The sequence below is a fragment of the Diprion similis genome, chromosome 11, assembly GCF_021155765.1.
Source record: "Diprion similis isolate iyDipSimi1 chromosome 11, iyDipSimi1.1, whole genome shotgun sequence".
NCBI lineage: Eukaryota > Metazoa > Arthropoda > Insecta > Hymenoptera > Diprionidae > Diprion > Diprion similis.
The window spans coordinates 8270611-8284406 of record NC_060115.1 but is presented as its reverse complement, the minus strand read 5'-3'; the positions used below and the strand labels follow the sequence as shown (position 1 = coordinate 8284406).

The following is a 13796-nucleotide window of genomic DNA, read 5'->3' as shown; positions in this document are numbered from 1 at the left end:
AATATTTTCTTAGGGTCATGGGTTAATACTGTCAATTGAAAGTCAACCGGTATGTTGTTTCCTTGATTGTTTTAAGCTTTCTTTACACAACACTTATGACAATATGAATGTGACAGGCTCATGGTAAATTGGCGAGTGTGCAACTGGGAACAATGCAATCTTGTACAAATAATTAATATTGACCAAACAACAGAAAATGACCTCTAGACCAAACGAAACATCACTGAATCATGGGTAAGATCAAAGTGGCCTTCTTTTGCTGCTCTGCCTGTGTAAATATGTAAGATATACAAGCCTGACGTATGATCGCTTAGAATTGATCCACCAGCAGGGTGCAAACCTCTATAGACATTGATTCTTTGCTGGAACGCACCGTTAATCGGAACATCTGTAAACACGGCAATGCCTATAATATCATTCACATATGAATTCCTATACAGGTATGTCAAAGCTTTGTAAATTTACCTGAGCTTGTTTGTTCGGTTCAAGACGCAAAAGACATCCAATTTGTTGTGCCCGCATATGCACAATTCCCGCACACACAAAGTTATCGGGATTCGGATCAATTCCGTCGAGCAGCTGCATTCCAAAGCCTTGCAGCTTTGTACGGACCTGTGCTAAGTCCATCGGTTGTTGAGCCTTAAATATTTTCTGCGAACGTTGCTGATTTGCACTGAAAATTAACGTGGTTATTATATATGAAGTACGAAGGACAAAACTCAACATTTAGTTCTTAAACAATTTTTTAATTTGCTTAAAGACATTCACGTCGTTATTGTGATACTGCTTACCCGCCAAGATTCTTCCACCTCGCAAAGAACGACTCTCCATTCATTTCAGTGGGCTCAAAGAATTTGTTGATGGTAAGTGGTAATTTCATAGTTATTTTCTGAGGCACGTTGTTATACATAAAAGAAATTATCATGCTCGGCGCATCTGGAATGAAAAAATTGAAAAAACAAAAACAAAGTAAGTTGAAACTGATCTTAAGTTTATAGTTTATTGTTAAAAAACGGTTCAATTAAATCACCATTGTAATCGTCAATGCATTCAGCATTAATCATCTGTTGAATTTGCGCCCCTGCTTCCAAGACCATGTCTACTGGTTTAACTTGAACAGATAGTTTAGCCTCGTTCTCCTCCGACCAGGATAATTGTGGGTGAAAATTTTGTAACGCAAATTGCGTCTTATTTCCGTAAAACAATCCAATGCGTCCAAGATTTTGTCTGAATTCAGACTTAACTCCGATTTGAATCAGATCATTTTCGAATAGCACTCCGTTGTTTTTACATACAAATCTATACAAATAAATAGACGTGTTATAAAAAAGAAAGTGACAATGTATACTGATAAATGATACTCAAACTTTCAACGTCTGTAATTACTTCTTAGGGTTATAGGTGTTTTGTGCACCATTCGTAGCACCGACATTGTTTGGTGTGCCACTATATATATCACCAAGAACGTCCAAAAGAACACCAGTGTTGCTTGTCGGCTGAGAAGACGGAGGAGTCGAGAGGCCCAATAAATCTGCTGAACTATTATTGCTGACAGTTGAGACTGATATTGCCGAAGGAGCTTCAGTATGATGGTTTGAATTGGGTGCCGGACTTTTGCTTTCCCTAATTTCATTCTCTGGAACTCGACCTGGTTTCTTTTTTTTCAGCACAGCCAAAATTGACGACTCTCGTTCTGGGAATGCTGGCATTTCTTCTAGAACGGTAGCCTGACGTAGATGGATCAATTCACATATTAATATGCGATAGTTAATAATCTTCAGTGCGCGTTATATTGTTATCACTTACGAGGACATCGGTGGAGGCAATAATGCTCAGCTGTAAGTACTCAGAAGCTCGTTGCTGTAATTCGGCGTCAGCACTGCGTAGATTGCTGTGTTGCTTGAAAACCTCTTGAATTTGACTACGAATTTCAGGGAATAAATTGACAAACTTGATGTAAGTTGAAAGCAGAAGTGCCCGTGTCATCGGGGAGCACAAATGATACTGTAACGAAGAAGGTGAGACAAATATAATGAGTGTAAAAATAATACAGATATTCATACGGCGTCACACTCACTTTGGAATGTAAAAGTTGAAACTGTACTAAAGGAGACGATCTTTGATCACCGGCAATAAGATTCCCAAATTCACCCAATATGTAGCCACCAACTTTGACCATATTTTCATGACATGCCGGAGCCTGTAAAGCCTGTTACACATTGAGAAAATTATTAGTACAATCACAGCAGCATCTTACCAACTAAAATGAAGAGAATTTTCTAATATAGAATTCTTACCTCGAACACAGTTTTAGCAGCATATCCCTGAACGTCATCTCGATTGATAACAATTTGAATAACTCTGTACCAGACCTCCTCAGAAACATAATCACCGGCTATCCTGATTAAATTTAGGATCACATCGACGTACCACGTGTAATCAGTTGCATATTTTTCGGCTAGTATAGCTACTTTCAATACCATTTCTTCTCGGATCGAATAATCCGCAGTTTCTAGGTAATTCAGCATTTCTTGGACAATATCTTCGGCGTTGCTTTTGTCGCACATTGCGTAAAGTAGATCAACTGCTTGTTGTCTAACTGAAACGTCTTTTTCCATTTTCATGGAAAGTATGACAACTTCTTGATGCTTTTTCACAGCTTCGTGAGAAAATTCGGAAGTAGCAAGGTGACACATTGATTCGAGTGCTAAATACCGTAGATTGGTCTCACGATTTGATAAAAATTGACCAAGCTGGTTGCAAGCACGAACCAATAAGTTTGGCTCACTATCATTATGAATAATCAAACTTATCGCCTCAAAAAGAACCGCATTTTTTGCATTAGAATGCTGAACTTTCTTAGATTTTGGCGCCTCCTGAGCTTTGTTCAATATTGTTTCAAGACATTCATTCAGTCTTCCACGTACTCCTGGATCCTCGGCTATAAAAAATAAGTATAGATATCAAACATTGGTTCAACAAAGTTTTATATTAATATACTTATATTTTTTACGTTATCAAAGTTTCTTACCGGGTGGAGTATAATTTTGCAGCAAACGAAGAAGTTTAACAGATAGCCAAGGCGCAGGTACAAAGTAGTAGGTATAGTCCTGCAAATCTGTGTAGCTAGACGTTACAATCTATGGAAGAAAAACTCGTAAGTAGAGCATAATGGCAGAGTGGTCACCATTCATTTATGATTACAGAGTGCCTAGTGAAGAAACTCGAAGTAAATACAACATTACAAGTTTTCCGTGAAAACTTACCCGGCTCAATCTTGAAACAGCAAGACTGACGCAGCCCTTATATTCATCTGGATTTCGTTTAACTAACGCATCAATCAGCGATGCAGCTGCCGTGACAACACCCAGGTGTTGATCATTCAGAAGATGAACTATGCGAGACGTCCACTCTCCACCTGGAACCACCTCTGGTGCTGTCCTCAATAATCTCAAGAGGCAAAGGGCTGCGCTCTGTTTCACAACGTCCATAGTGTCTCTGTGGATTTATGATTTCCCCTCAAAAATTGCAGTACAATTTACTAAAATTACATTTGACATAATAGTTACAAAATGAACTTCACTGTGTTAGTGGGATTCGGATAACAGCGGTCAGTTAATACAACTGCAAATAAACAGGAAATTTGTGAAGTCAACGCTTTGATGTACAAAATTAAAAAGTATATTTGTTCTTGGGTACATTTTATCAAAGCATGTGCGTAACAACTTTAAAAAGTATCTTGATTTGAAATCTACATTGGAAATGCGACTGCTGGAATAACGATGATAGGCAGTAAATTTATCTACCAAAATAAATCCCTGAGCAACAATTAGCGATTTACCACTAATCGACTAATGTAGCAGCAAAAAATTCATTGATCGACATTAGGATTAGATACGAGTACGTCAATTATGGCAGAAGCGGATTCCAAGATTGTAACAAGAATTTTACGTCACCTAATATCCAGTCGCCTAGATCCATTGAGCAATTTAGGGATTATGTAAAAGTGTGAGAAGTGTAGAGAACAGTGAATTGTACTACATCTCGACAACTTACCCTGACACAAGCAGTTTTGGAATTTCATTGCCAAAGGCCTCCGCCATTTCCTTGCTCCCAATGTTGGCGATACATTGTAGAGCAAGATTTACGTGAATTGGATTTCTTGATGCAAGATCATTCTTGATACTTTGAATAATTAATTTAATAAGATCGCTGTTTGTATTTACTAGTACAGATATGAATAGATATCCCTGAAATGAGAAATTTGAATTAATACTTCTTTGCAGAAACGAATGAAATGAATTTTTACGTTTAATGTAACACTGGATTAGAAAATTAGGACTTACAATTTGTTTTTCTGAGTATTTGTTCGACGAAAGAAGGTTTACAGCTTCCATATGACCAAAATCAATATCATGTCCAAGAAGAAATATGAACAGTAACTTGCAAACATATTTTTTCTTCTGATAACCGTCCAGCGTTTTATCGCCTTTAAACTTACTACGGATGTTTGCTAGCTCCTTGTTTATTCTCTTGATCTCTGCCTCCTTGCTCTTGCCTGTCAATTAGATGGTAATAAAGTATTCAAAGCTGAATTGATTCAAATTGAAATATACCTAAGCAGGCACTTATCCTGTGGTCAAGAGATGCGTTCATGTGTGATGTAAGAGAGAAAAGAATCAGGTATAACCACAGAACAGTTTTGATGAATCCCATTGAATTCGTAATAACTTTTAACATCAATTGCTGTACATTTCGTTAGAACTGAAATTACCTTCTTTCTTCCTGAAGTAAATAACTATCCTTTTTTGGGTAAAAACATACTTTATCAAAAAGTATTCAAAGCTTAATTATAGACCAGCTACCAATGGAACGATATAACGTTACTTTATTCTCAACGATATTAGTAATCATAAATTTTTTTTTCTAATTCGTACAAGAGAAGCTATAATTATGGCTACTTCCTTCAGCTTTGTATATGAAATATATGATTGAATAGATTTCTGATAAATCTCATATGCAGGAGGAATAACAGGTTTTTTTTTAGTTTCTGCAGATCAGCATGATACTGCGATATGTTTTATGCCGAAAATGGGTTAAGAAATTTTCACGCTAAATCTTAAGAGTACATTACTCTAATGTCAAGTTATATACCTATTTAAAAATCTCTAGTACGGTCAATGACACATCTAGATGGCTCCTGGCCATTTGGCACGGTATATTACAAATATTGATTCATTTTCCATCACAGCAACTTCCTCAAAGAAGTCACTCTACGTGTAGCAGGAAAAACTGCTGACTATGTAAAAATAAGAAGCAGCACTGACAAACAATTCAAACGGGAAAAGATTTTGAAATCAATTCCTACAGAATCAAGATACGAGAATTTTTAGTACTGGTTATATAAGAATTTTTATACATATTTTACAAAGGTAAGGAAAGTAATAAAATATAATGAAAATGAAGTTAAAAAAAACATTAGGCATACGTCGAAAGATAAATATGCCAGTACACTTAAAACGGCATTATAAATTTATGGAGTAAACATAAATATACTTTCGTTAAAAATTATTCTTTTTTTCAGATAGCTCAATGCCATTAATAACGCGATTATTCTCGGCATAGATGTTGAATGTATATCATAAAATACATATCACAGTAGGTATTACATGTTTGTGAGATGAAGCTACCGGACTATCACATATGGGCCAGTATCACAGAACCGCCCCCATTCCCCCATTCCACAAAAGACTACCATGTATCACCATCAGTCTCAATGGCACACTAATCATTTCATCGACAGAAGAAACGTAATAGCAATTGTGATAAGCGTGTATTCCGGTAAGCGAATGCAGTCCGGTCGTTGAGAATTCAAGACAAAAAAAAAAAAAGTTCTAAGCAAAGATATGAAGAGAATTTGACGCAAGCCCATATTTGTGATCAATTTTCTTTTGAATCTGAGGCTTCAAAGATTTAGTGAATGAGTTTAGTGAATAGGTAACAATGGAACTCACAATTTCTGATGTCTGAAATGAACACGGCGAGACCACGCATGCCATCTCCTCGCACGGCTGGCATCTTTGCCTCCTATTGCTCAGACGACCTAGGATAAAGGTAAACTAGTCATTATCAAGTAGATTGGGGAAGTAGAGTGGAAAGGAAAGGCTAATCTGATATAGCACTGATAAGAGTATTGCATTATTTAAACTTGGGGTTGATTCATAGTTCATAGTCGATAATTTGCTGCCTAGAATACTGTCTGACAATAATCTTCTCAATATGTAGTAATTTTTGATAATTGGCAAGAGAAAACCGACAAATTAATCATGTCTGAAAAATGTGAGTATAAAAAAAATAAGAAACCACTTGTATTAGTTAAAGCGAATTCAATCAATCTTTCAACACTTCTTTGGATTTGCAAACAATCTATACTCAGATACACTGATTTGCTTTTGGCGAAGGCAAGATTACTAATACATATGCGATTCCTACATACAACGCAAGAAGTGTTTCAGCCACGCATGCAGGCGCGTTAAGTCAATGGTAATGATAATATTTATGCATTGTTATCAGCTGACAAAAGGAAGAGTAAAAAAAAAAAAAATGAAGAACAGTAGTAGAGCTGAATTTAAAAACCACCTTGCGCAAAAATCTGTCAACGGCTACTCAAAGTTGTAATAACAATTGGCAATGGTGCCAACGATATAAATAGCGAACCAGATGCTTGCACAATGAAAACTAATGGGCCAAAATATTCCATTTGTTGTTCGTACGCGGTGATCTACTCTAATTGTGATAACAAGCGAGGATTTTGACAGCGGAGTGATTAGCCCCCATTTTGCACACCCCTGGAAATCAAAGATCGGACTTATGTGGTAACTAAACGATTCTGAAAGAGCCTTATTGCGGTATAAGTCATAAGTGAGACGAGAAATCGACGCGACGCGATAATATTCACGGGATAATATCTTCCGCGGGAGGGGGCGTAGTTTTAAAGAATAAATAGTAAAATATTTCGGTGAAACTTCGGCCCGATAGACAGGCCCACCTCCCTTCGCTAATCGCTAATAACATTATTAAATTAACCGGATCACTTACGGTTATATAAATTGATTGCCACGGTTCTACTCACCAATATAACCGAGGGATAACCGTGCGGGTGGCGGAGTCACAGATATATTTACGACGAGAATTACACGCGAATCTGTGACAGGGATTTCGTGGCTGTCGCCATTTGCAACCGCTAAGCTGACGGCTCTAGTCTACGCTAGCTGCTCGGCCCTCGCGTTTCGCTGTGCGGCTCGGGCGCCATTTTATCGGTTCCAGCGCCATCCCGTCGAGCGCCAAATTTGAAATAATATTACAAGATTCCGTGTCATAAGCTCTCTAATTATTCAAGCCACACTTCTGGGAGTTCTCGCAATCCGTGAGATTGAATTTCTAGAGATCCGTTTCCACGTTTTCGACGAAAAAACACACAAATTTCTTCAGACTGATTCTTCATGGAATAAAATTATTCACAAGTAGTTCAAAGATGTCAATTTATTGTCCAATTATTTTATTGTTACAAAAAATTATTAATCATACAACAATGGGCGGGTATTTACAGTATGAATGAGTTTTGTAGATTCAGGAGGAGACGTGTCGTGATTCATTCAACTAGTTTGTTGAATTTTTTCCAGTAACATCTCCAGCCTATCTTTCATGACGGGTTGACCTTTTTTCGTTTTCTTCGACAACTTTTTGTACTTTAATGTTTTTTCTTCCCTATATTTTTTCAGGGCTTCGATTTTTTCTTCTTTTTTACGTTGAGCTTCTTCTCTTCTGTTCTTTTTTTCTTCCTTTTTTTTCAAATATTCAATCTTAGCCGCGTGAAAGGCATTTTCTTTGGGTTGCGGATTGCTGAAATAAGATGGAATAGTGCACGTATAAATAACAAAGTGTCAATATAAAAAAAAAATTGAAATAAATTATGTCAAAACTATACCTAGTCTCTGTTTCGTTGTCTTTTGATTCCGTCTTGATATGTGCTGCGTTCTTTTTATCTTTTTGCACATCTTTGTAATACCGTCTGAGAACAGCCTTCTTTCTGCGATCCTCCCATTGGTCAACTGGAATATCATTAAAAATTTAGCCCAGGCTTATATGCCACTATGAGAGACATTGTTTCAAGTCACCTTTGTATTTGTTGCTATACTTTTTCAACCTGTAGGTTTTTTTGTCGAACGGTTTCTTAGTTTGCTCATTATTCTCGCCCTTCTTATTTTTCGTTACTTTATTCCCACCCAAATCTTTCTTGTTGTTCTTCATTATCCACAATTAATCAATCACTGACGACTGACAATAGCAATCAGTTCCAATAGGTTAGAAACCACCAGACATAAGACGAGTGAAATGTGATATCGGGCACGAGGTTCTGGTTGAAGTTCAGCATAGAGTATAGAGTGCAGCACTATCGGAATTCACGAAATCAAACTTGAATCGAACAGACTTGAAATACCCTGAAACACCGGGGTGCAGATTTAGTTGCCATTCAACAGGCGCTAATTTGTCATATTAACCATCGATTCAGCGAAGGAAATTTTCGGGGTGCGGTGAGTTCAGAAAGTAGAACAAGATAAGATAGAACTTGAACAAATTACTTGCTGCAATGGGTGAAGTATAAGTATGTACACAACAAATATGTGTATGTATTTAACTGTTACATAGATCCAAACAGAAAGTAAGTGTGTGACGAATAAAGTGAGATGTTTCATGTGCAGCTGCATCTTGCATTTAAACATCAGAAAATATAAAATTATACAGGAATAACTCCATATTGAGTATATTTTTAATAAATTTTCAACCTCTGGACAATGCGGGTAAATTGCATGTATCCACTTTATTCTTTAAATTGAATTATCTTACACGGAGAAATGTTGTATGATAGTTATAATGTAATGCATATACGAATAATAGTCATCGACTAATCTGAATTAACGTGCCAAATTTAAATTTAGCTTCAGGTAAACTGCCAAAATTAAGCGTTGCTAATACCTAACCAACAACAGCGTTACAAAACGATCAAGAGGGTGAATCGCGAGCATCGTCGATTAGGTACTCGTTCAAAAATTCGCGGAATGTATATTCGCAGTTGTGCGACGTTCGTAAACACGCGTTTCGATAGCCATAGGAGTAAGTAGTGAACGAGATAGTATAGATGAGGTGTTCGCGATTGTCTGTCCCGCATTCAGAACGTCAAATTACAGGGGCGCGAAAATATCCGCAATTTAATATCCCTGCTTTTCATAATTTGTCGATAAGCAGAATTAGAATTTAGACGTTATTAATCTCGACCAGAATGAATAACAAGCAATAAATTATCTAATCACGACTAATCATTCGTCATGAGCACCGAGATGTGGCTCCATTCCATCTTTGAGCGGTGATTGGCGCAGATTTCTGTCATTCTATATGCCGTAGCGTAGGTGTTAAACGTGTCAAAAGGCAGGAGATCAGCAGTTTAGGCGGATTTCGGCTGCCGAAGTGGAGTTAAAACACCCTATATATATATATATACACAGACGAGGAAACACATGCAGCCCAAAGTGCAGTTTGACCTGTTTGACCCGCACGAATTTTGACGTCCACCGTAAAATATGTTGAACGTTTCTGGTTCGGTAAAATTTATCTAGTATTTTCAATTTACGAGAATTATATTCCTCCGGATAGATATCAATTTTCACGTTACAATCGGTTCTATAATGCCGGCAAGTCGTTTGGACGCGGTCTACAGGAGTCTTTTGCTCACAAAATTCTTTACCAAGGGCTGGGGAAAACCGGAAAATTTAAAAAGGTATATATTCAAAGTCCCTGAAATTTACTCACCTTACTTTCTGTTACGACCTGTTTTTAATTTCTTTCTTTTTTACTTACAGGATATTTGAGTTCCGAAAAATTGTTGCAAATCGAGAAGCTTGCTGCAATCTCATACCCACCAATTATCCCGTAACGATAACGAAGGTAACGTAATTAGTATTTTTACAATATTTCAGATCATACTTTACCCAAAATCTGTTTCATAACTATCAAATTTTCTCATTGACAAAAAAACTTTCGTTGACTTCAAAATGGAAAAAGAGGTAAGGAGCACTCTGCATTCACCAATGTTAATTTTCAAAATATAACCTCAAATAATCAGGATGAAGAATGGTCAGACTGTCACATTTTGGAGGGTTCGTTCCAGTCACCTTTTGACCAAAATCTTCCAGGCCTCATGCCGGAAGAGACGCGAACTGCTCACTTTCAGGTTGTTTTGCCACGCAAGTGGGAATCCCAGCAAGTCAAACCCATTTGCTTGCATTTGGCCGGAACAGGGGATCACGTAAGTTTAACCGAACAGCATGGCTGCAGTTGCGAGAACTTTTCTCTAACTTTTAAATTTGTCTTTTAAGTTCTACTGGCGCCGTCGCAACCTGATTGCTCGCCCTCTGCTCAAGGAAGCTGGGATCGGTGCAATTCTACTTGAAAATCCATTCTACGGTCTCAGAAAGCCCAAGGATCAGATGTAAGAACCTCCTGTAAAATGTGTACTGATAATTTTCATTCATAAATATGTTATCTGTTGATAGACGTTCGAGCTTGCACAATGTCTCAGACATTTTTGTAATGGGTGGTTGCTTAATAATGGAATCTATAGTACTGTTAAACTGGTGCGAACAGCAAGGCTTTGGACCATTAGGGCTTACCGGACTATCAATGGGTGGTCACGTTAGTAGTTTACATGTATTTATGAAAGTTTTCGATGCTTTTTGAATGATTCTATTAATTTTTATTACCTCAGTATCACGCTTGCTATTACTATTAACTAAATTAACATTGTTTATCAACCTTCTCAGTGCGTAGTAAAATCTATAAAAGACGACGAAGCAATCAGAAACAAAAATATTGTACTTAATCAGGAGGCACCACAGCAAAATCAAGTTCCCACCGAGATGGTTGATAGATTATGATAAAACTCTTTTGAAATAAAATCCTTGTCATATCCCAGCCAATGCTTAAAGCATGAAAGCATCGGGTGGCTAGTATTTATTTCTAACAGACGACGGAAAAATGTATAGATGGCCTCTCTAGCAGCAACAAATTGGCCAAAGCCAATCCCTCTGGTTCCCTGCCTTTCATGGTCTACCGCATCGCCTGTTTTCACTGAAGGAGTCATGAGCGCATCCATTAATTGGCATCTCCTTGAGTCCCAGTACTTTGCAGACGAAGTCTACCAGAATGATTTAGCAAAAATGGTCAAAGTCGTCACGCAGGACGTAAGCTTCAATTCTTTATCTGAATAATTTTTCATGCAAAATTCAAAACAAAACTTTTCAAGCTGAAGTAGTTGTTATTGAATGCAAAATAAAGTGGAATGTATAACGGTTTAAGAAATACTGATTTTAGGACGCATTCTTGGCGGGACAACACTTCGCGAAACATTATCCAGAGAGTATGAACAGGATGGACAAACTGAAGAAGGAGGCAACCGACTCCGATCGAGTCGTAACTGCCGATTCGAAAACAGAACAAAAGATGTCAGGTGATAAGCTGTCACGAGGAGCACACAGTCTCACCGACGTTCAAAACAACAAAAACAGTACTGACCTCAGTATCGACAATAATAATGATCATTTTAAAGATAACACAGACAATAGTAAAGATAAGACTAAAGATACTGTTGTCGACCAGGCAAGAATCGATATGGAGAAAGCGGATGCATTAGTGTTCCCCTTTAACCTTATTACTAGCAAATTGAAACTCTCTGACAGTGATATTTTGAAAGGTGAGTTGGGTAATTTCTATGCTTTTGTAGTCAGGCATCCCATTCCGCCATCCTCTGTACATCTGCTGAAACAATTACTGAACCCCTAGGTAAGCCTACGCATCATGATAAATCTTGACTCCTTTTTTACTTGGAAGACAAAAACTTGACAAGAACAGACAATTGATCATGATTATTTTTCAATGAATTCTCGTTGCTTTTGTCTTATACTTTACGTTATCTCAGCATGTCTTGTGCAAAGAAAAACTAACAATTTCAAGCTAATTAAACCCCTGCGACCTCCTAAATTTATGTAACAGTACCTGTCATTTCCCGTCCTGCCTGGTAAACGTTGATTTTCAATTGCTCTGAGCCAATCCGAGGATGAGAACATTTATGAATAACAACTCCGTTTTAGCTTGTATTGAATTGAGAATTTCCTGTACAACTTCCTCGGGCTGAATCAGCTAAGCAAGAATCAGCAAACGCTTCTATCAAGGTAGTGTTGAATCAGTGTTATGTGTCGTTAATGGGGACCTTTTTGGAGCAGGAGTGTGCGCGTTACCCGTCACAAAACATCCGCTACTTTCAGACAGCAAGTGGAGGGAACGAGAAGCCTTGCAGTTCATGCGTGGCGTGATGGACGAATGTACTCATCTCAAGAATTTCGAGGTTCCGGTTGATACGGAACTTATAATCGCAGTATGCGCTCGAGATGATGCTTATGTGCCCCGGGAAGGCTGTATGGGTCTTGAACAAATCTGGCCTGGAGCCGAAATACGGTTCATTGATGCTGGTCACGTTTCAGCATATCTTCTTCACCAAAAACTATTCAGGTACTTAGTCTGAAATGGAACAGTATTTATATTCTATCATACACATTTTTCGATCTGTTTTCTCTCCTACATTTATTTCACATAGGAGATTGTAGTGATCCTACAGGAAGATTTTGTGAACTTTGTTTTTCAATTCACACTTAGTTTTTCTGACTTTTTTTCACTAAATAGTAAAAAGTTCGCTACTTTACGGCGTAACTGTGCATATGATGAAATGAAAACATACACAATTACTATCGAAGAATAAAGAAGGTAAAAGTAGATTTATTTCGTTTAAAAGATCAATTAATATTTGAATAATTATAAATAAATCTACTGTCCAATGGTTATTAATTAGGTTCTCATCGTTATTTGTAGGTCAACAATCGTCGAGGCCTTCACAAGATATACGAAAAAATATCCAGTAAACAAGAGTTGACAAGCGGCATATGAGTAAATGAGGGACGCAGCTTACTCAGTGGTTCTGCGCTTCATTCTCATACGACCCATTAATTAGATTTAATTAATTGTTTGAATATAGAGGTTTGGAAGCTTCGACATGCCTCACGATTACAATTTATTAATCGTTGACATCATAGCGATAAATTCTCGTTGTTGTTCAATTTCGAATGTTTGTCAGCTTATAAAATTCACCAAGCAGTGGTATAATATGTCCGAATCAATTGTCTAACAATTTATCCTGTAAATAAGGATCGTCTGAACGCGTTGATAATAACGTATTATAATCGTTTTGAAAGTTTGAGAGTCTGACTAGTGATTTTAAACAGAAAACATTTGCACTTGCTTTAGCTGTCCTCTTGTATATAATATACACAAAGTATGAGGTCATTTTTTCATGGATAACTACTTCTGTAATATATGTATTCAGATAATGTACAATATTTATATACAGTTTATAGAATTGTAAACACAGATATACATATTTTTCTATAAAATCGTTATACAATTTACCGGTCTACACAATACATATATTATATAATAATATGTATATATTTATTCATATGTGTACATAATATAATATATGCAGTCGTATGGTATGCATATATATATATATGTGATACATCTATAACATGTGTACACATGTGATAGATGTATCATACGACTTACACAACTGCCTGAATAAATACGTTGCATAACGATAAAAAAAACGAAGTAATTTTGCAATTTATGTTCTT

At 37.1% G+C, this 13796-nt stretch overlaps 3 protein-coding genes across 10 annotated transcripts; 1 reads left to right on the top strand and 2 right to left on the bottom strand.

Annotated features, from left to right (window-relative positions):
- On the bottom strand, positions 1-7280 carry LOC124412495 (AP-2 complex subunit alpha). Of its 2 annotated transcripts, none has more exons than XM_046892396.1 (14): positions 7133-7280; positions 6015-6103; positions 4347-4558; positions 4057-4250; positions 3267-3498; positions 3032-3140; positions 2298-2941; positions 2078-2209; positions 1807-2004; positions 1387-1727; positions 1031-1299; positions 792-936; positions 466-673; positions 1-406 (listed from the first exon to the last, which is right to left on the bottom strand). In XM_046892396.1, exons 2-14 carry the CDS (start codon positions 6076-6078, stop codon positions 311-313), a joined length of 2844 nt encoding a protein of 947 aa, XP_046748352.1. In that variant the 5' UTR covers positions 6079-6103; positions 7133-7280; the 3' UTR covers positions 1-310. The 2 variants fall into 2 exon arrangements, with proteins under 2 accessions (XP_046748352.1, XP_046748353.1); XM_046892397.1 differs by having other exon boundaries at positions 1-388.
- Positions 6801-13535, top strand: LOC124412497 (protein ABHD18). 7 transcript variants are annotated; one of them, XM_046892402.1, is made up of 10 exons: positions 6801-6875; positions 9712-9835; positions 9918-10002; positions 10181-10363; positions 10434-10546; positions 10611-10749; positions 11100-11297; positions 11428-11806; positions 12336-12621; positions 12979-13535. In XM_046892402.1, exons 2-10 carry the CDS (start codon positions 9744-9746, stop codon positions 13037-13039), a joined length of 1536 nt encoding a protein of 511 aa, XP_046748358.1. In that variant the 5' UTR covers positions 6801-6875; positions 9712-9743; the 3' UTR covers positions 13040-13535. The 7 variants fall into 7 exon arrangements, with proteins under 7 accessions (XP_046748358.1, XP_046748357.1, XP_046748361.1 ...); XM_046892401.1 differs by lacking the exon at positions 6801-6875 and adding an exon at positions 8577-8594; XM_046892405.1 differs by lacking the exon at positions 6801-6875 and having other exon boundaries at positions 9507-9835; positions 11428-11620; positions 12378-12621.
- On the bottom strand, positions 7512-8391 carry LOC124412500 (rRNA-processing protein FYV7). Its single transcript, XM_046892412.1, has 3 exons — positions 8178-8391; positions 7988-8111; positions 7512-7902 (listed from the first exon to the last, which is right to left on the bottom strand). The coding sequence occupies exons 1-3, from the start codon at positions 8308-8310 to the stop codon at positions 7656-7658; spliced, it is 504 nt and encodes a 167-aa protein (XP_046748368.1). The 5' UTR covers positions 8311-8391; the 3' UTR covers positions 7512-7655.
- Positions 13536-13796: the final 261 nt, after the last annotated feature.